The 20,958-nt window shown below is 61.9% G+C and overlaps 1 protein-coding gene across 1 annotated transcript in view; it reads right to left on the bottom strand.

Moving 5' to 3' along the window:
* The window catches only part of LOC137467885 (latent-transforming growth factor beta-binding protein 4-like), a gene marked incomplete at its 5' end in the record, with an annotated part of 31,811 nt that extends 11,581 nt beyond the window's left edge, over window positions 1–20,230 (bottom strand). The window contains 23 exon segments of the mRNA XM_068179297.1: window positions 86–491; window positions 588–802; window positions 1,497–1,514; window positions 1,517–1,621; window positions 2,207–2,338; window positions 3,094–3,225; window positions 3,918–4,040; window positions 6,395–6,487; window positions 6,490–6,540; window positions 6,615–6,716; window positions 7,142–7,261; window positions 8,172–8,210; window positions 8,213–8,296; window positions 8,731–8,856; window positions 10,757–10,818; window positions 10,820–10,869; window positions 11,944–12,074; window positions 13,018–13,150; window positions 14,031–14,197; window positions 17,313–17,435; window positions 18,616–18,660; window positions 20,121–20,163; window positions 20,165–20,230. Of these exon segments, the coding sequence (XP_068035398.1) occupies window positions 86–491; window positions 588–802; window positions 1,497–1,514; window positions 1,517–1,621; window positions 2,207–2,338; window positions 3,094–3,225; window positions 3,918–4,040; window positions 6,395–6,487; window positions 6,490–6,540; window positions 6,615–6,716; window positions 7,142–7,261; window positions 8,172–8,210; window positions 8,213–8,296; window positions 8,731–8,856; window positions 10,757–10,818; window positions 10,820–10,869; window positions 11,944–12,074; window positions 13,018–13,150; window positions 14,031–14,197; window positions 17,313–17,435; window positions 18,616–18,660; window positions 20,121–20,163; window positions 20,165–20,230 (2,566 nt within the window).
* Between the last annotated feature and the right edge of the window lie 728 nt (window positions 20,231–20,958).

Raw genomic sequence — 20,958 nt, forward strand, 5'->3', positions numbered from 1 at the left:
GGGGGTCCCAAATCCCACCCCAAAGGTTTTTGGCGAGTCCTGGGGTCCCAAATCCCACCCCAAAGGTTTTTGGGGTGTCCCTCACCTGTGCCAGGTGTGGGGCAGGGCTGCCCGGGGCACTGTGCCCCCCACGCCCACCCCAGGGTGCAGCAGCACTGCGGGCGGGTCACGTTCGGGGCCAGGACCCCGCAGGCCCTACTGAAACACGAGGCCACCCCAAAATCCCCGGGCGGGGTTCGGGGAGGATTTCGGGGATTTGGGGTCTCATCTGGGGGGTTTGGGGTCTGATTTGGGGGGTTTGGGGGCTGATTTCGGGGCTTTGGGGTCTGATTTGGGGGGTTTGGGGTCTGATTGGGGAATTTGGGGTCTGATTTCGGGGCTTTGGGGTCTGATCTGGGGCTTTGGGGGCTGATTTGGGGAATTTGGGGTCTGATTTCGGGCTTTGGGGTCTGATTTGGGGGGTTTGGGGTCTGATTTGGGGAATTTGGGGTCTGATTTCAGGCTTTGGGGTCTCATTTCGGGGCTTTGGGGTCTGATCTGGGGGCTTTGGGGGCTGATTTGGGGAATTTGGGGTCTGATTTCGGGGCTTGGGGTCTGATTTGGGGGTTTTGTGGGGTGTGGGGTCGGGCTGGGGGGTTCTGGGGGATTTGGGGGATCTGTGGGGTCGGGAGGGCCCCGCAGCGCCCGGTGACGGGGTCGAACTCCTGCCGGGAATCGGGGCACAGGCACAGGAAGGAGCCCTCGACGTTCTCGCAGCGCTCGGCCCCACAAACCCCGCGGAGGGTCTGGCACTCGTCCACGTCTGCGGGGTTGGGATTTGGGGTCGGGGATTTGGGATTTGGGGTAGGGAAACTGGGATTTGGGGTTGGGGATTTGGGGGATTTGGGGTTTGGGATTTGGGGTTGCAGATTTGGGGTTGGGAATTTGGGGGTTTGGTGTTTGGGATTGGGGTTTGGGGTTGGGAATTCGGATTTGGGATTTGGGAATTTGGGGGATTTGGGGTTGGGAATTTGGGATTTGGGAATTTGGGGGATTTGGGGTTGGGAATTTGGGATTTGGGGTTGCAGATTTGGGGTTGGGAATTTGGTGGTTTGGGGTTTGGGATTGGGGTTTGGGGTTGGGAATTCGGGATTTGGGGTTGGGGATTTGGGGTTGGGGATTTGGGGAATTTGGGGTTGGGAATTTGGGATTTCGGGTTGGGAATTTGGGGGTTTGGGATTGGGATTGGGAAATTTGGGATTTGGGATGGGAATGGGGACACAGGGACTAGGCCAGGGTGTCCCCGGGCTGGTGGCCATGTCCCAGGGCTGGTGGCCATGTCCCCGGGCTGGTGGCCATGTCCCCAGGCTGGTGGTCATACCCACGCAGTGGTGGCCATGCCGGGCGGTCTCGTAGCCGGGGTCGCAGGGATTGGGATGGGATGGGGACGGGGACACAGGGATGGACACAGGGGCACAGGGACTGGGATTTGGGTGTCCCCAGGCTGGTGGCCATACCCACGCAGTGGTGGCCATGCGGGCGGTCTCGTAGCCGGGGTCGCAGGCGCACTGGAAGGAGCCGGGCAGGTTGTGGCAGGTGGCGTGGGCGCCGCACAGGGTCCCGTTGGAGCACTCGTCCACGTCTGGCACGGGGTGGGACAAGGGGCTGGGGACATCCCGAGGTCCTCGGCCACCCCTGGGGCTGGCCTTTGTCCCTCTGTGTCCCCAGCCCAGCCCCCATATCCCAAATCCCGATCCCATACCCCAAATCCTCATCCTAATCCCATATCCCAACCCCAATCCCCAATCCCGATCCCAAATCCCTGACCAAGGCAGTCCCTGCTGTCTCTGGGCCTGAATCCTGGCTGGCACTTGGGCACAATCCTATATCCCGATCCCAAATCCCAATCCCGATCCCAAATCCCAATCCCGATCCCATCCCAATCCCATATCCCAATCCAAATCCAATCCCGATCCCATATCTCAATCCCATATCCCAATCCAAATCCCAATCCCGATCCCATATCTCAATCCCATATCCCAAACCCATATCCCATATCCCAATCCCTTGTCCCAATCCCAAATCCCTCACCGAGGCAGTCCTCGCCATCTCCAGGCCAGAATCCCAGCTGGCACTCAGGAACAATCCCATATCCCAATCCCGATCCCAATCCCATATCCCAAATCCCATATCCCAGTCCCATATCCCCAAATCCCAAATCCCTCACCGAGGCAGTCCCCGCCGTCGCCGGGCCGGAATCCCGGCTGGCACTCGGGCACGCAGCGATAGGAGCCCGGAATGTTCTCGCAGCGCTGCGCCCCGCAGAGCCCGGCCCCGTACTCCTGGCACTCGTCCACGTCTGGGATCCGGGACATCGGGATGGGGACATCGGGATGGGGACATGGGAATGGGGACATCCGGATGGGGACATTGGGATGAGGACATGGGAATGGGGACATCGGGATGGGGACATCCAGGATGGGGACATGGGAATGGGACATCAGGATGGGGACATCTGGAGCCCTGGGAGCAGTCCCTGGACCATCCCGATCCCTGTGCCCATCCCAATTCCCGTGTCCCCATTCCCATGCCAGTTCCCATTCCCATCCCAGTCTCCCAGTCCCATCCAATCCCAATATCCCAATATCCCCATAGCCCCATTCCCATCCCATTCCCAATGTCCCCATTCCCATGTTAGTCCCCATTCTCATCCCAGTCCCCATATTCCCATATTCCCATATCCCCCTTCCCATCCCAGTCCCTAAATCCCCACTCCAGTCCCCATGTCCCCAAATCCCCAATATCCCCATCCCAGTCTCCACATCCCAGCCCAGTCCCATATCCCAAATCCCTCACGGAGGCAGTCCCCGCCCTCTCCAGGCCGGAATCCCGGCTGGCACTCGGGAACAATCCCATATCCCAATCCTATATCCCAATCCCGATCCCATGTCCCAAATCCCAAACACCAATTCCAATCCCAAATTGCTCACCAAGGCAGTCCCTGCCTCCACCGGGCTGGAATCCCGGCTGGCATTCGGGCACAATCCCATATCCCAATCCCGTATCCCAAATCCCATATCCCAGTCCCATATCCCCAAATCCCAAATCCCTCACCGAGGCAGTCCCCGCCGTCGCCGGGCCGGAATCCCGGCTGGCACTCGGGCACGCAGCGATAGGAGCCCGGAATGTTCTCGCAGCGCTGCGCCCCGCAGAGCCCGGCCCCGTACTCCTGGCACTCGTCCACGTCTGGGATCCGGGACATCGGGATGCGGACATCGGGATGGGGACATTGGGATGGGGACATGGGAATGGGGTGGGAATGTGGGGATATGGGGAGTCCTGGTGCCCCCATGCCCATCCTATTCCCACATTCCCACCCCATTCCCCATATTCCCACCCTATTCCCCATTCCCCAGATTCTCATCCCATTCCCCACATCCCCAGATTCCCACCCCATTGCCCAAATTCCCACCCCATAACCCTGAATCCCATCCCCATCTCCCAAATTCCCACCCCATATCCCCAAATCCCAGCCCTGTTCCCACATCCCCACCCCATATCCCCACATTCCCACCCCATATCCCACATTCCCACCCCATAACCCTGAATCCCAACCCCATCTCCCAAATTCCCACCCCATATCCCTGAATCCCATCCCCATATCCCACATTCCCACCCCATATCCCCAAATCCCAGCCCTGTTCCCACATCCCCACCCCATATCCCCACATCCCCACCCCATATCCCCACATCCCCACCCCATAACCCTGAATCCCAACCCCATCTCCCAAATTCCCACCCCATATCCCTGAATCCCAACCCCATCTCCCAAATTCCCACCCCATATCCCCAAATCCCAGCCCTATTCCCACATCCCCACCCTACCTCCCCCATCCCACCCCACAGCCCCGCGCCCGCTGCCGCTGCCGGCCGCTCACCGCGGCACTCGGCCTTGGCGTCGTCGGTGCGGAACCCGGCCGGGCACTGGCACTGGAAGGAGCCGTCGGTGTTGAGGCAGCGCCCGCCGGCGCAGACGGCCCCGCGCTGGCACTCGTCCACGTCTGGGGACATCGGGATCGGGATTTGGGATTTGGGGACATTGGGATTTGGGATATGGAACCCGCCGGCGCAGACGGCCCCGCACTGGCACTCGTCCACGTCTGGGGACATCGGGATCGGGATTTGGGATTTGGGACATTGGGATTTGGGATATGGAACCCGCCGGCGCAGACGGCCCCGCGCTGGCACTCGTCCACGTCTGGGGACATCGGGATCGGGATTTGGGATTTGGGGACATTGGGATTTGGGATATGGAACCCGCCGGCGCAGACGGCCCCGGCACTGGCACTCGTCCACGTCTGGGGACATCAGGATCGGGATTTGGGACATTGGGACATTGGGATTTGGGATTTGGGATATGGAACCCGCCGGCGCAGACGGCCCCGCGCTGGCACTCGTCCACGTCTGGGGACATCGGGATCGGGATTTGGGATTTGGGGACACTGGGATTTGGGATATGGAACCCGCCGGCGCAGACGGCCCCGCGCTGGCACTCGTCCACGTCTGGGGACATCAGGATCGGGATTTGGGACATTGGGACATTGGGATTTGGGATTTGGGATATGGAACCCGCTGGCGCAGACGGCCCCCACGCTAGCACTCGTCCACGTCTGGGGACATCGGGATCGGGATTTGGGATTTGGGACATTGGGATTTGGGATATGGAACCCGCCGGCGCAGACGGCCCCGGCACTGGCACTCGTCCAAGTCTGGGGACATCGGGATCGGGATTTGGGACATTGGGACATTGGGATTTGGGATTTGGGATATGGAACCCGCCGGCGCAGACGGCCCCGCGCTGGCACTCGTCCACGTCTGGGGACATCGGGATCGGGATTTGGGATTTGGGACACTGGGATTTGGGATATGGAACCCGCCGGCGCAGATGGCCCCGCGCTGGCACTCGTCCACGTCTGGGGACATCAGGATCGGGATTTGGGACATTGGGACATTGGGATTTGGGATTTGGGATATGGAACCCGCTGGCGCAGACGGCCCCACGCTAGCACTCGTCCACGTCTGGGGACATCGGGATCGGGATTTGGGATTTGGGACACTGGGATTTGGGATATGGAACCCGCCGGCGCAGACGGCCCCGGCACTGGCACTCGTCCACGTCTGGGGACATTGGGATCGGGATTTGGGACATTGGGACATTGGGATTTGGGATTTGGGATATGGAACCCGCCGGCGCAGACGGCCCCGCGCTGGCACTCGTCCACGTCTGGGGACATCGGGATCGGGATTTGGGATTTGGGACATTGGGATTTGGGATATGGAACCCGCCGGCGCAGACGGCCCCGCGCTGGCACTCGTCCACGTCTGGGGACATTGGGATCGGGATTTGGGACATTGGGACATTGGGATTTGGGATATGGAACCCGCCGGCGCAGACGGCCCCGCGCTGGCACTCGTCCACGTCTGGGGACATTGGGATCGGGATTTGGGATTTGGGGACATTGGGATTTGGGATATGAACCCGCCGGCGCAGACGGCCCCGCGCTGGCACTCGTCCACGTCTGGGGACATCGGGATCGGGATTGGGATTTGGGACATTGGGATTTGGGATATGGAACCCACCGGCGCAGACGGCCCGGCGCTGGCACTCGTCCACGTCTGGGGACATTGGGATCGGGATTTGGGATTTGGGACATTGGGATTTGGGATATGGAACCTGCCGGCGCAGACGGCCCCGCGCTGGCACTCATCCACGTCTGGGGTTGGGGACATCGGGATTGGGATAACCATGGGGACACCAAGACTGGGATGGGGACACCAGGACTGGGACAACCCTGGGGACACCAGGACTGGGATGGGGACACCGGGACTGGGACAACCCTGGGGACACCAGGACTGGGATTGGGACACCGGGACTGGGACAGGACAACCCTGGGGACACCGGGACTGGGATGGGGACACCAGGACTGGGATGGTGACACCAGGACTGGGACAACCCTGGGGACACCGGGACTGGGATGGTGACACCAGGACTGGGACAACCCTGGGGACACCGGGACTGGGATGGGGACACCGGGACTGGGACAACCCTGGGGACACCGGGACTGGGATGGAGACACCGGGACTGGGACAACCCTGGTGACACCGGGACTGGGATGGTGACACCAGGACTGGGACAACCCTGGTGACACCAGGACTGGGATGGGGACACCGGGACTGGGATGGTGACACCAAAACTGGGACAACCCTGGGGACAACTGGACTGCAGATACAAACACCACAACCAGCACAACCCCAAACCCCCAAAACCCACCCCAACCCCAAACCCCCCACCACCGCCACCACCCCCCCGAGGTGCCACCACGCTGTCCCCAGTGTCCCCCGGTGTGTCACCCACCGGCGCAGGCGGTGCCGTCGGCGGTGCCAGCGTAGCCGTCGGCGCAGAGGCAGCGGAAGGAGCCGGCCGTGTTGACGCACTCGCCGTGCGGAAGCAGAAGTCACCCTCCAGGCACTCGTTGACATCTGCAGGGCCACCAGAAGGTCACCGAGGGGTGGTGGCACCGCCGGGGTGTCCCCCAGGGGGTCCCCGCTCACCCTGGCAGGCGGTGGCGCCGGCGTGGCGCGGTAGCCGCGGTGGCACTCGCAGCGGAAGGAGCCGGCGGTGTTGAGGCAGCGGCCGTGGGGGGCGCAGGGGGAGTCCCCCGAGCACTCGTCCACATCTGGGGGGACATCGGGGTCACCAGGGGGACATGGGGACACCAGGGGGTGGTGGCCACAGGAGTTATGGGGTCCCCAAGTCCACCAGTCCATGGTGACCCCGTAACAGAGTGACCACAAGTCATGGTCATGCCACGGTGTGGTGACCCCGAGCACTCGTCCACATCTGGGGGGACATCGGGGTCACCAGGGAGACATCGGGGTCACCAGGGGGACGTGGGGACACCAGGGGGTGGTGGCCACAGGAGTTATGGGGTCCCCAAGTCCCCCAAGCCTTGGTGGCCCCAAGTCACGGTGACTTCATGGAACGGTGCCCCCAAATCATGGTGACCCCGTGGGGTGGTGACCCCATGCACTCCTCTAGGGGTTTCCGGGTGCCACAGGTGAAGCTGAGGTGACACCAGGTGACACGGGTGACAGCAGGTACCTGCGCAGCGCCCCTGGCGCAGCTGGAAGCCGTCGGGGCAGGGCTGGCACCGGAAGGACCCCGGGGTGTTGACGCACTCCTGGCCGGGACACGCCAGGTGGTTCTCGCACTCGTCGATGTCTGAGGGGACACCAGGGGACATTGGGGGACCCTGAGTCGTGGTGGTACCATAACAGTGACCACAGGTCACGGTGACCCATAACAGTGACCACAGGTCACGGTGACCCATAACAGTGACCACAGGCCATGGTGACCCATAACAGTGACCACAGGTCACGGTGACCCCATAACAGTGACCACAGGCCATGGTCACCCATAACAGTGACCACAGGCCATGGTGACCCCCACGGTGTGGTGACCCCAAGGACCACTGACCCCATGGCACAGAGCCCCCTCCTAGTGTCCCCCAGTGCCCAGAGCCCCCTCCCAATCCCTCCCAGTCCCTCCCAGTCCATCCCAATCCCTCCCAGTCCATCCCAGTCCATCCCAATCCCTCCCAGTCCATCCCAGTTCCTCCCAGTCCCTCCAGTCCATCCCAATCCCTCCCAGTCCCTCCCAGTTCCTCCCAGTCCCTCCCAGTCCATCCCAATCCCTCCCAGTCCCTCCCAGTTCCTCCAGTCCCTCCCAGTCCATCCCAATCCCTCCCAGTCCCTCCCAGTTCCTCCCAGTCCCTCCCAGTCCATCCCAGTTCCTCCCAGTCCCTCCCAGTCCATCCCAATCCCTCCCAGTCCCTCCCAGTCCATCCCAATCCCTCCCAGTTCCTCCCAGTCCATCCCAGTCCCTCCCAGTCCATCCCAATCCCTCCCAGTTCCTCCCAGTCCATCCCAATCCCTCCCAATCCCTCCCAGTCCCTCCCAGTTCCTCCCAGTCCATCCCAATCCCTCCCAGTCCATCCCAGTTCTCCCAGTCCCTCCTAGTCCATCCCAATCCCTCCCAGTTCCTCCCAGTCCCTCCCAGTCCATCCCAGTTCCTCCCAGTCCCTCCCAGTCCATCCCAATCCCTCCAGTCCCTCCCAGTGCCCCCCACTCACCCTGGCAGGGCTGGTCGCCCCCGGAGCCCCGGTAGCCCCCGGGCACACGCACTGGTAGCCCCCGGGCCGGTTCTCGCAGCGCCCATGGGCGCAGGGCGGGGGGCTCTGGGCGCACTCGTCCACGTCTGGGGGCATAGGTGGGGTTTGGGAGGGCACAGGTGGGCTCAGGTGGGCACAGGTGGGATTTGAGAGGGCACAGGGGGGCACAGGTGGGCTCAGGTGGGCACAGGTGGGGTTTGAGAGGGCACAGGGGGGCACAGGTGGGCTCAGGTGGGCTCAGGTGGGCTCAGGTGGGGTCAGGTGGGGTTTCAGAGGGCACAGGGGGGCACAGGTGGGCTCAGGTGGGCTCAGGTGGGCACAGGTGGGCTCAGGTGGGCTCAGGTGGCTCAGGTGGGCACAGGTGGGCTCAGGTGGGGTTTGAGTGGGGTTTGGGGGGGGCACAGGTGGGGTTTGGGTGTGCCCAGGTGAGCCCAGATGAACACAGGTGAGCACAGGTGTGGTTCGGGGGGCACAGGTGGGTTTTAGGGTGTGCCCAGGTGTGCCCAGGTGTGCTGCTGACCTCGGCACTCGGTGCCCGCGGGCTCGGAGGTGAAGCCAGGGCCGCAGAGGCACCGGAAGCTCCCCACGGAATTCTCGCAGCGCCCCGGGGAGCAGGGCGGGGGCACCTGGCGGCACTCGTCGATGTCTGGGGGCACAGGTGGGCACAGGTAATGAGCACAGGTAATGGGCACAGGTGAGCTCAGGTGGGCACAGGTGAGCACAGGTAATGAGCACAGGTGGGCACAGGTAATGGCCACAGGTGAGCACAGGTGGGCACAGGTAATGGGCACAGGTGAGCTCAGGTAATGAGCACAGGTGGGCACAGGTGAGCACAGGTGGGCACAGGTAATGAGCACAGGTGAGCACAGGTAATGGGCACAGGTGAGCTCAGGTAATGAGCACAGGTGAGCACAGGTGAGCACAGGTGGGCACAGGTAATGAGCACAGGTAATGAGCACAGGTGGGCACAGGTAATGAGCACAGGTGAGCACAGGTGGGCACAGGTAATGGGCACAGGTGGGCACAGGTAATGGGCACAGGTGAGCTCAGGTGGGCACAGGTGGGCACAGGTAATGGGCACAGGTGGGCACAGGTAATGGGCACAGGTGAGCTCAGGTGGGCACAGGTGGGCACAGGTAATGGGCACAGGTGGGCACAGGTAATGGGCACAGGTGGGCACAGGTGGGCACAGGTAATGGGCACAGGTGAGCTCATGTGGGCACAGGTGAGCACAGGTAATGGGCACAGGTGAGCACAGGTAATGGGCACAGGTGAGCACAGGTGAGCATAGGTAATGGGCACAGGTGAGCACAGGTAATGGGCACAGGTGAGCACAGGTGAGCACAGATGGGCACAGGTAATGGGCACAGGTGAGCACAGGTGGGCACAGGTGGGCACAGGTAATGGGCACAGGTGGGCACAGGTAATGAGCACAGGTGAGCTCAGGTGGGCACAGGTAATGGGCACAGGTGGGCACAGGTAATGGGCACAGGTGAGCACAGGTGGGCACAGGTGAGCTCAGGTGGGCACAGGTGAGCTCAGGTAATGAGCACAGGTGAGCTCAGGTGGGCACAGGTGAGGGGCAGGTAGAGCATGAACCCCCCAGGACCCACCCGGGAACCCTTTAAAGACCCTAAAATCCCCTAAATCCTCCCAGGATTCCCCCAAAATCCCCCCAAAGACCCCCTGCGCCCCCTCCCCCATTCACCCACACAATGGGTGCCCCCAAATCCCCCCAAATCCTCCCCAAATCCCCCCAAACCCCCCCAAAACTCCCCCAAATCCCCCCAAATCCCCCCAAAACTCCCCCAGGATCCCCCCAAATCCCTGGTGGGACCCCTCCCCACTCACCCACGCAGTGCGTGCCCTGGGGGCTCAGCAGAAGCCCCCAAAACTCCCCTAAACCTCCCTAAAACCCCTTCAAACCCCCAAATCCTCCCCCAAATACCCCCAAATCCCACCCCAAATCCCCCCCAAATTCCCCCCAACCCCCCTAGATCTCCCCCCGGGCCCCCTCCCCACTCACCCACGCAGTGCGTGCCCTGGGGGCTCAGCCAGAAGCCCCCCAAAAACTCCCCTAAACCTCCCTAAAACCCCATCAAACCCCCAAATCCTCCCCAAATCCCCCCCAAAATCCCCCCCAAATCCCCCCCAGACCCCCCTAGATCTCCCCCCGGGCCCCTCCCCACTCACCCACGCAGTGCGTGCCTGGGGGCTCAGCAGAAGCCCCCCAAAACTCCCCTAAACCTCCCTAAAACCCCTTCAAACCCCCAAATCCTCCCCAGAACCCCCCAAATCCCCCCCAAAAATCCCCCCCAAATCCCCCCCAGACCCCCCTAGATCTCCCCCCGGGCCCCCTCCCCACTCACCCACGCCGTGCGTGCCCTGGGGGCTCAGCCAGAAGCCCCCCAAAAACTCCCCTAAACCTCCCTAAAACCCCATCAAACCCCCAAATCCTCCCCCAAATCCCCCCAAATCCCCCCAAATCCCCCCCAAATCCCCCCCAGACCCCCCTAGATCTCCCCCCGGGACCCCTCCCCACTCACCCACGCAGTGCGTGCCCTGGGGGCTCAGCCAGAAGCCCCCCCGGCACAGGCAGGTGTAGCCCCCCTCCCCCCCGGGGCACGCAGCGCCCGGGGCCGCACACGGAGGGGTCGCGCTGGCACGGGGACACTGCGGGGATTTCGGGGATTTTGGGGGGATTTTAGGGGATTTGGGGGGATCTGGGGGATTTTGGGGGGTTTTAGGGGATTCTGTGGGATGTGGGGCAATTTGGGAATTTGGGGATGGGGATCAGGGTCGTGCTGGCACCAGGACACTGCGGGGTTTGTGTGGGGGGGGGGGGGTTTATGGGGTTTTAATGGGATTTTGGGGATTTTACGGGGTTTTAGGGGGTTTTGGGGGATTTGGGGTCAGGAATTGGGACTGGGGACACGGTGACAGACCAGGGTCCCTTCTCAGAGCCCCAGATCTCCCCCAAACCAACCCCAAGCTCCCCCCAAATACCCCCAAATCCCCCCAAATCCCCCCAAACCTCCCCAAAACCCCCACAAACTCCCCAAATCCCCCCAAACCCTGCCGAATCCCCCCAAAACCTCCCCAGATCCCTCCAAATCCCCCCAAACCGCCCCAAACTCCCCCCAAACCTCCCCTAATCTCCCTATAACCCCCCCAAATCTCCCCAAAACCCCCCAAATCCCCCCAAAATCCCCCGCACCCTTCCCAATCCCCACCAAACTCCCCCCAAATCCCATCAAATCCCTCCAAATGCCCCCGAAATCCCCCAAACCCTCCCCAAAACCCCAAACTCCCCCTAAATCCTCCCCAAATCCCCTCAAATCTCGCCAAATGCCCCAAAAATCCCCCCAAATTCCCCCAACCCCCCCCAAATCCCCTCGAAATCCCCCAAATTCCCCCCAAACCCCCCAAACTCCCCCAAACCCCCTCGAAATCCCCCAAAATTCCCCCCAAACCCCCCCAAATCCCCTCGAAATTCCCCAAAATTCCCCCCAAACCCCCCGAACTCCCCCCAAATCCCCTCGAAATCCCCAGATTCCCCCCAAACCCCTCAAACTCCCCCCAAATCCCCTCGAAATCCCCCAATTTCCCCCCAATTTCCCCCCAAACTCCCCCCAAATCCCCTCGAAATCCCCCAAAATTCCCCCCAACCCCCCCGAACTCCCCCCAAATCCCCTCGAAATCCCCCCAGATCCCCCCCAAACGCCCTCCTCACCTGGCTCCGGGGGGGGCAGGGTGGGCAGGGCCCCCCCAAAGTCGGGCTGGGCCGGGGCACCACGATCACCTCGGGCCGGGGGGGGGGCGGCGGGGGGGGCCGGGGGGTCCCGGCCTGGGGGGGCTCCGGGGCTGGGGGGGGGGGCGGGGGGGGAGAAAAAAATGGGGGGAGGGGGCAGGGGTTAAAATTTGGGGGTTCAGGAGGGATTGGGGGATTTGGGGGGTGGGGAGGGGATTTGGGGGGGTTTGGGAGGGGTTTAAGGGGGATTTGGGGGGGTTAGGAGGGGATTGGAGGGTTTTTGAGGAGGTTTAGGAGGGGTTTTAGGGAGATTTGGGGGGGGGTTAGGAAGGATTGGGGGGGTTAGGAGGGGTTTGGGGTATTTTGGGGAGGTTTAGGAGGGGTTTTAGGGAGATTTGGGGGGGTTAAGAAGGGATTTGGGGGTTTAGGAGGGGTTTTAGGGAGATTCAGGAGGTTTAGGAAGGGATTGGGGGGTTAGGAGGGGATTGGGGAGATTTGGGAGGGGTTATGGGGGATTTGGGGGTTCAGGAGGGGTTTTAGGGAGTTCTTGGGGTTCAGGAGGGGTTTCAGGGAGTTTTGGGGGGTTCAGGAGGGGTTTTAGGGAGTTTTGGGGGGTTTAGGAGGGGTTTTAGGGAGTTTTTGGGGGTTCAGGAGGGGTTTTAGAGAGTTTTTGGGGGTTTAGGGAGGGGTTTTAGGGAGTTCTTGGGGTTCAGGAGGGGGTTTTAGGGAGTTCTTGGGGGTTCAGGAGGGGGTTTTAAGGGAGTTTTGGGGGGTTCAGGAGGGGTTTTAGGGAGTTTTTGGGGGTTTAGGAGGGGTTTTAGGGAGTTTTTGACGGTTCAGGAGGGGTTTTAGGGAGTTTTTGGGGGTTCAGGAAGGGTTTTAGGGAGTTTTTGGGGGTTCAGGAGGGGGTTTAGGGAGTTTTTGGGGATTTAGGAGGGGTTTTGGGGGATTTGGGGGAGGTTTAGGAGGAGTTTTTAGGGGATTTTGGTGGATTTTTTTGCGGTTTTTTTTTTCCAGGATTTTTTGGGGGGGGCTCAGGGGGTTTTGGGTGCTCACAGGGGGTCGCGGGGGCGCGGGGGGGCCCCAGCGGGACCCCAGCTCCGTCCTGGCCCAGGAACTGGGTGTTGATGCGCAGGTCCGAGGCCGAGTAGTGGTAGCCGGGCCCGGCGGGGCAGATCTCCCGGAACCCCTCTGGGTTTGGGGGGGGTCCAGGGGCAGAATTGGGTCTGGGGGCTCGGGTTTGGAGGGGGGGGGTGGTGGGGGACGACACCCCAAAACAGCTGGGGGATCCCCCCACCCCCCCCGGGTTCTGTTCTCCCATCCCCCCAAAAAATTCTTGGGTCCCTCCCTAAAAATTCTGAGGTCTCGCTCTGAGTTTCCGGACCCCTCCCCAATTTTTGGGGACCCCTCCCCAGATTCTCGGGCCCCTCCCCAAATTCCTTTTGCTCCCCAAAAAAAATTTCCAAGGACCCCTCCCCAAATTCCGGGTCCCTCCTGAACACCTCAGATCCCTCCCCAAATTCCCAAACCCCTCCCCAAATTCCAGGACCCTTCCCCAAATTCCCGGAAGCCCCCAGACCCTTCCCCCCCCCCCCATTCAAATTTTGGTGTACAAATTTTGGGGTCTCCCCCTCCAAATTCTGATCCTTCCCCACCCAATTCTGAACCCTGGGACCCCTCCCCAAATTCTTGAGCCCCCCCCCGAGCCCCTTGGACCCCCCAGACCCATTTCCCCCCAATTCCCCCCCCCCCCAATTCTGTTTTTTTTGCTTTTTTGGGGGAGAATTTCGGAGTTTTTTGGGCTCCCCAGACCCCGGGTTTTCTCCCCACCATTTGGGGGTGGTCCCAGAAATTTGGGAACCCCGCAGAAATTTTGGGGAGGGGGTCTCAGAATTTCAGGGGCTCCAAAAACTTGGGGGTGCCCGAGAGACGCGGGGGTGGGGACAGAACTCAAAATCCGCCTCATTTTTGGGGTCGCTTTTGGGTTTTTTCGGCATCCCAGAGCCCGGGTTTTTTCCCCCCGATTTGGGGGGGGGGGTCTCCCAGATTTTGGGGGGAGGGGGTCTCACCGGATCCGAAGGGGGGCAGAGCAGGCAGGAGCTCCCCCAGGCTTTGCCCACGCGGCTGCAGCAGCAAACCTGGCGGGTGATGTTGCGCAGGGTGGGCAGCGCGCAGCCCCCGCCCTCCCGCAGCAGCCGGAAACACGGACCGCGGGCCTCGGACAGCACCTGCTGGGCTGGGGCGCACCTGGTCAGCACCTGGAACCCTCCCAGTCCATCCCAGTTCGGCCCAGTTCGGCCCAGTCCATCCTATCCCATCCTATCCCATCCTTGCCCCCCCCCCAGACCTGCTGGATTTGGGGTCCCCCCGAGCCTCTGGGAGACGTTTTGGGGCTGGGGGCGCACCTGGAGCCCTCCCAGTCCATCCCAGTTCGGCCCACTTCGGCCCAGTTCGGCCCAGTTCATCCAGTCCATCCTATCCCAGCCCAGTCCATCCTATCCCATCCTATCCCATCCTTGCCCCCACCCCAGACCTGCTGGATTTGGGGTCCCCCCGAGCCTTTGGGAGACGTTTTGGGGCTGGGGGCGCACCTGGTCAGCACCTGGAACCCTCCCAGTTCGGCCCAGTTCAGCCCAGTTCAGCCCAGTTCGGCCCAGTCCATCCCAGTCCATCCTATCCCAGCCCAGTCCATCCTATCCCATCCTATCCCATCCTTGCCCCCCCCCCAGACCTGCTGGATTTGGGTCCCCCCGAGCCTCTGGGAGACGTTTTGGGGCTGGGGGCGCACCTGGAACCCTCCCAGTCCATCCCAGTTCGGCCCAGTTCGGCCCAGTTCATCCCAGTCCATCCTATCCCAGCCCAGTCCATCCTATCCCAGCCTATCCTATCCTTGCCCCCCCCCCGCCAGACCTGCTGGATTTGGGGTCCCCCAGAGCCTTTGGAGATGTTTTGGGGCTGGGGGCGCACCTGGTCAGCACCTGCGGCACTCCCAGTTCGGCCCAGTTCAGCCCAGTTCAGCCCAGTTCATCCCAGTTCATCCTATCCCAGCCCAGTTCATCCTATCCCATCCTTGCCCCCACCCCAGACCTGCTGGATTTGGGGTCCCCCCGAGCCTCTGGGAGACGTTTTGGGGCTGGGGGCGCACCTGGAGCCCTCCCAGTCCATCCCAGTTCGGCCCACTTCAGCCCAGTTCAGCCCAGTTCATCCCAGTTCATCCTATCCCAGCCCAGTCCATCCTATCCAATCCTATCCCATCCTTGCCCCCCCCCCAGACCTGCTGGATTTGGGGTCCCCCCGAGCCTTTGGGAGACGTTTTGGGGCTGGGGCGCACCTGGAACCCTCCCAGTCCATCCCAGTTCGGCCCAGTTCGGCCCAGTTCATCCCAGTCCATCCTATCCCAGCCCAGTCCATCCTATTCCATCCTATCCCATCCTTGCCCCCCCCCCCAGACCTGCTGGATTTGGGGTCCCCCCGAGCCTTTGGGAGACGTTTTGGGGCTGGGGGCGCACCTGGTCAGCACCTGGAACCCTCCCAGTTCGGCCCAGTTCAGCCCAGTTCGGCCCAGTCCGGCCCAGTTCATCCCAGTCCATCCTATCCCAGCCCAGTCCATCCTATCCCAGCCTATCCCATCCTTGCCCCCCCCGCCAGACCTGCTGGATTTGGGGTCCCCCCGAGCCTTTGGGAGATGTTTTGGGCTGGGGGCATACCTGGTCAGCACCTGCGGCCCTCCCAGTTCGGCCCAGTTCAGCCCAGTTCAGCCCAGTTCATCCCAGTCCATCCTATCCAGCCCAGTCCATCCTATCCCAGCCTATCCCATCCTTGCCCCCCCACCCCAGACCTGCTGGATTTGGGGTCCCCCCGAGCCTTTGGGAGACGTTTTGGGGCTGGGGGCGCACCTGGTCAGCACCTGGAACCCTCCCAGTTCGGCCCAGTTCAGCCCAGTTCAGCCCAGTTCATCCCAGTTCATCCTATCCCAGCCCAGTCCATCCTATTCCATCCTTGCCCCCACCCCAGACCTGCTGGATTTGGGGTCCCCCCGAGCCTTTGGGAGACGTTTTGGGGCTGGGGGCGCACCTGGAGCCCTCCCAGTCCATCCCAGTTCGGCCCAGTTCGGCCCAGTCCATCCCAGTCCATCCTATCCCAGCCCAGTCCATCCTATCCCATCCTATTCCATCCTTGCGCCTCCCAGACCTGCTGGATTTGGGGTCCCCCCGAGCCTTTGGGAGACGTTTTGGGGCTGGGGGCGCACCCGGAACCCTCCCAGTCCATCCCAGTTCGGCCCAGTTCGGCCCAGCCCGGCCCAGTCCATCCCAGTCCATCCTATCCCAGCCAGTCCATCCTATCCCATCCTATCCCATCCTTGCCCCCCCCCCAGACCTGCTGGATTTGGGGTCCCCCCGAGCCTTTGGGAGATGTTTTGGGGCTGGGGGCGCACCTGGTCAGCACTGGAACCCTCCAGTTCGGCCCAGTTCAGCCCAGTTCGGCCCAGTCCATCCCAGTCCATCCTATCCCAGCCCAGTCCATCCTATCCCATCCTATCCCATCCTTGCCCCCACCCCAGACCTGCTGGATTTGGGGTCCCCCCGAGCCTCTGGGAGACGTTTTGGGGCTGCGGGCGCACCTGGTCAGCACCTGGAGCCCTCCCAGTCCATCCCAGTTCGGCCCAGTCCATCCCAGTCCATCCTATCCCAGCCCAGTCCATCCTATCCCATCCTATCCCATCCTTGCCCCCCCCACCAGACCTGCTGGATTTGGGGTCCCCCCGAGCCTTTGGGAGATGTTTTGGGGCTGGGGGCGCACCTGGTCAGCACCTGCAGCCCTCCCAGTTCGGCCCAGTTTGGCCCAGTCCGGCCCAGTTCATTCCCAACCCCACAAATCCCACAAATTACCCCAAACCCCACAAATGACCCCATAACTGACCCTAAACCCCACAGATGACCCCACAAACCCCACAGGTGACCCCACAAACCCCACAGGTGACCCCAAACCCTACAGATGCAGCGGGAGCGGACGAGTCCAGCAGGAAGCCCATCCCAAAACCCCACAGATGACCCCATAACTGACCCTAAACCCCACAGATGACCCCACAAACCCCACAGGTGACCCCAAACCCTACAGATGCAGCGGGAGCGGGACGAGTCCAGCAGGAAGCCCATCCCAAACCCCACAGATGACCCCACAGATGACCCCAAACCCCACAGATGACCCCACAGGTGACCCCAAACCCCACAGATGATCCCACAGGTGACCCCAAACCCTACAGATGCAGCGGGAGCGGGACGAGTCCAGCAGGAATTCCATCCCAAACCCCACAGATGATCCCAAACCCCACAAGTGACCCCAAACCCTACAGATGCAGCGGGAGCGGGACGAGTCCAGCAGGAAGCCGGGCGGGCACAGGCACGCGAAGCCGCCGCGGGTGTTGGTGCAGAGCCCGAGCTGGCACAGTGTCCCCTCCTGGCACTCGTCCACGTCTGCGGGGGACACGGGGGGACACGGGGGGCGCAGAGGGGACAGTGGGCACCCCCCGATCCCAGCCCCCGGCCCAAAATCCCAAATCCCCCAGCCCAAAATCCCAAATAACCCCCATCCCAAATCCTCCATCCCAAAATCCCAATCCCCCAGCCCAAAATCCCAAATAACCCCCATCCCACCCCCCCAGCCCAAATAACCCCGATCCCACACCCCCAGCCCAAAATCCCAAATCCCCCAGCCCAAAATCCCAAATAACCCCCATCCCAAATCCTCCATCCCAAAATCCCAAATCCCCCAGCCCAAAATCCCAAATAACCCCGATCCCAAATCCTCCATCCTAAAATCCCAAATAACCCCGATCCCAAGTCCTCCATCCCAAAATCCCAAATAACCCCGATCCCAAATCCTCCATCCCAAAATCCCAAACCCCCCAGCCCAAAATCCCAAACTCCCGATCCCACACCTCCAGCCCAAAATCCCAAATCCCCCAGCCCAAAATCCCAAATAACCCCGATCCCACATCCCCAGCCCAAAATCCCAATCCCCCAGCCCAAAATCCCAAATAACCCCGATCCCACACCCCCCAGCCCAAAATCCCAAACTCCCGATCCCAAATCCCCCAGCCCAAATAACCCCGATCCCAAATCCTCCATCCCAAAATCCCAAATCCCCCAGCCCAAATCCCCGATCCCAAAATCCCAAATCCCCGATCTGAATTTCCCCATCCCAAATTCCCATCCCAAATCCCAAATTCCCAAACCCCGCTCCCAAATCCCCGTCCCAAAATCACCAAATCCCAAATTCCCCATCCCCCATCCCAAAATCCCCAATCCCAGACCCCCATTCCCAATTCCCCCATCCCAAATTCCCAAATCCCGCATCCCAACCTTCCAAATTCCCAAATCCCAAATCCCCAGTCCCGCATCCCAAACTTCCAAATTCCCAAATCCCAAACCCCCAATCCCAAATCCCCAATTCCAAATCCCCGATCCCAAAATCCCAAAATCCCGGATTCCCAAATCCCGTATCCCAAAATCCCAATTCCAAATCCCCGATCCAAAATCCCAACTCCCGAGCCCCAGATCCCGAATCACCCATCCCAAAGCCCCAGTCCCAACACCCCAAACCCCCAAATCCCCAAATCCCCAAATCCCAAAATCCGCCCCGTCCCGCTCTCACCCACGCAGGAGCCGTTCTGCCGCTGGAATCCCTGCGGGCACGGCTCTGGGGGGGGATGGCACCTTTGTCACCTTTGTCACCTTTGTCACCCCCCGTGTCCCCGTGTCCCCCCCCGATGTTCCCCCCGGTGTCCCCGTATCCCCCTCAATGTCCCCGTGTCCCCCCCGGTGTCCCCGTGTCCCCCTCAATGTCCCCGTGTCCCCCCCGGTGTCCCCGTGTCCCCCTCAATGTCCCCGTGTCCCCCCCGGTGTCCCCGTGTCCCCCTCAATGTCCCCGTGTCCCCCCCGGTGTCCTCATGTCCTCCAGGCGTTTGTCCCCCCCCCCACCACGGTGTCCCTGTGTCCCCCTCAATGTCCCCGTGTCCCCCCCGGTATTTGTCCCCCAGCGATGTCCCCGTGTCCCCCCTCTCAGTATCCGCACGTCCCCGTGTCCCCCCCCGGTGTTTGTCACCCCCTCAATGTCCCCATGTCCCCCCAGTGTTTGTCACCCCCCCCAGTGTCCCCGTGTCCCCCCCGTGTTTCTCCCCCCCCCCTGGTGTCCCCGTGTCCCCCCGGTGTCCCCATGTCCCCCTCGGTGTCCCCGTGTCCCCCCTGGTGTCCCCGTGTCCCCCTCAATGTCCCCGTGTCCCCCTCAATGTCCCCGTGTCCCCCCCGGTGTTTGTCACCCCCTCAATGTCCCCGTGTCCCCCCCGGTGTTTGTCACCCCCTCAATGTCCCCGTGTCCCCCCAGTGTCCCCATGTCCCCCTCGGTGTCCCCATGCCCCCTGCCCTGTGTCCCCCAGTGTTTCTCCCCCCCCCTCAATGTCCCCGTGTCCCCCCGGTGTTTGTCACCCCCCCTGGTGTCCCCGTGTCCCCCCGATGTCCCCGTGTCCCCCTCAATGTCCCGTGCCCCCCCCCGTGTCCCCCCAGTGTTTCTTCCCCCCCCCCCCCCGGTGTCCCCGTGTCCCCCCGGTGTCCCCGTGTCCCCCCCGGTGTTTGTCACCCCCTCAATGTCCCCGTGTCCCCCTCGGTGTCCCGTGTCCCCCTCAATGTCCCCGTGTCCCCCCCGGTGTCCCCGTGTCCCCCTCAATGTCCCCGTGTCCCCCCCGGTGTCCTCATGTCCTCCAGGCGTTTGTCCCTCCCCCCCCCCCGGTGTCCCCGTGTCCCCCTCGATGTCCCCGTGTCCCCGCCGGTATTTGTCCCCCAGCGATGTCCCCGTGTCCCCCCCCTCAGTATCCGCACGTCCCCGTGTCCCCCCCGGTGTTTGTCACCCCCTCAATGTCCCCGTGTCCCCCCGGTGTTTGTCACCCCCCTCAATGTCCCCGTGTCCCCCCGGTGTCCCCGTGTCCCCCCCGGTGTTTGTCACCCCCTCAATGTCCCCGTGTCCCCCCGGTGTTTGTCACCCCCTCAATGTCCCCGTGTCCCCCTCAATGTCCCCGTGTCCCCCCCGGTGTTTGTCACCCCCTCAATGTCCCCGTGTCCCCCCGGTGTCCCCGTGTCCCCCCGTGTCCCCCCGGTGTCCCTTACGGGCGTGGCCGTCACACGGGTGACACTCGCGGACCCCCCAGGCGACCCCGGCCCCCCCCCGGCAGCAAATGTCCCTGGTGCGGAGCCCGGGGAGGGGGGAGCTGCACTGGGGGGCGAGAAAAATGGGGGGGAAACGGGAAAAATGGGGGGAAATGGGGGAAAAGGGGAAATGGAGAGAGAAAAAAGGGGGGGAAAAGGGGGGGAATGGGGAAAAATGAAAAACAAAAGGGGAAAATGGGGGGAAATGGGGAAAAAGGGGAAATGGAGAGAAAAAAAAGGGGGGGAAAGGGGGGAGGATGGGGAAAAAATGAAAAACAAAAGGGGAAAATGGGGGGAAATGGGGAAAAAGGGGAAATGGAGAGAAAAAAAAGGGGGAAAGGGGGGGGGAATGGGGAAAAATGAAAAACAAAAGGGAAAATGGGGGGAAATGGGGAAAATGGGGAAAAGGGGAAATGGAGAGAAAAAAAGGGGGGAAAGGGGGTGGGGAATGGGGAAAAATGAAAAACAAAAGGGGAAAATGGGGGGGGAAATTGGGGGGAAATGGGGAAAAAGGGGAAATGGAGAGAAAAAAAGGGGGGGAAATGGGGGAATGGGGAAAAATGAAAAACAAAAGGGGGAAATGGGGGGAAATGGGGAAAATGGGGAAAAAGGGAAATGGAGAGAAAAAAGGGGGGGGAAGGGGGGGAATGGGGAAAATGAAAAGCAAAAGGGGAAAATTGGGGGGGGAACTGGGGAAAATTTGGGAAAATGGGGGAAAATGAGAAAATGGGGGAAATTGGGGGAAAAAAAGAAAAATAAAAGGGGAAGAAAGGGGGGGAAATGGGAGAAAAGGGGGAGG

Source organism: Anomalospiza imberbis, unplaced genomic scaffold (genome assembly GCF_031753505.1).
Source record: "Anomalospiza imberbis isolate Cuckoo-Finch-1a 21T00152 unplaced genomic scaffold, ASM3175350v1 scaffold_847, whole genome shotgun sequence".
Lineage (NCBI taxonomy): Eukaryota > Metazoa > Chordata > Aves > Passeriformes > Viduidae > Anomalospiza > Anomalospiza imberbis.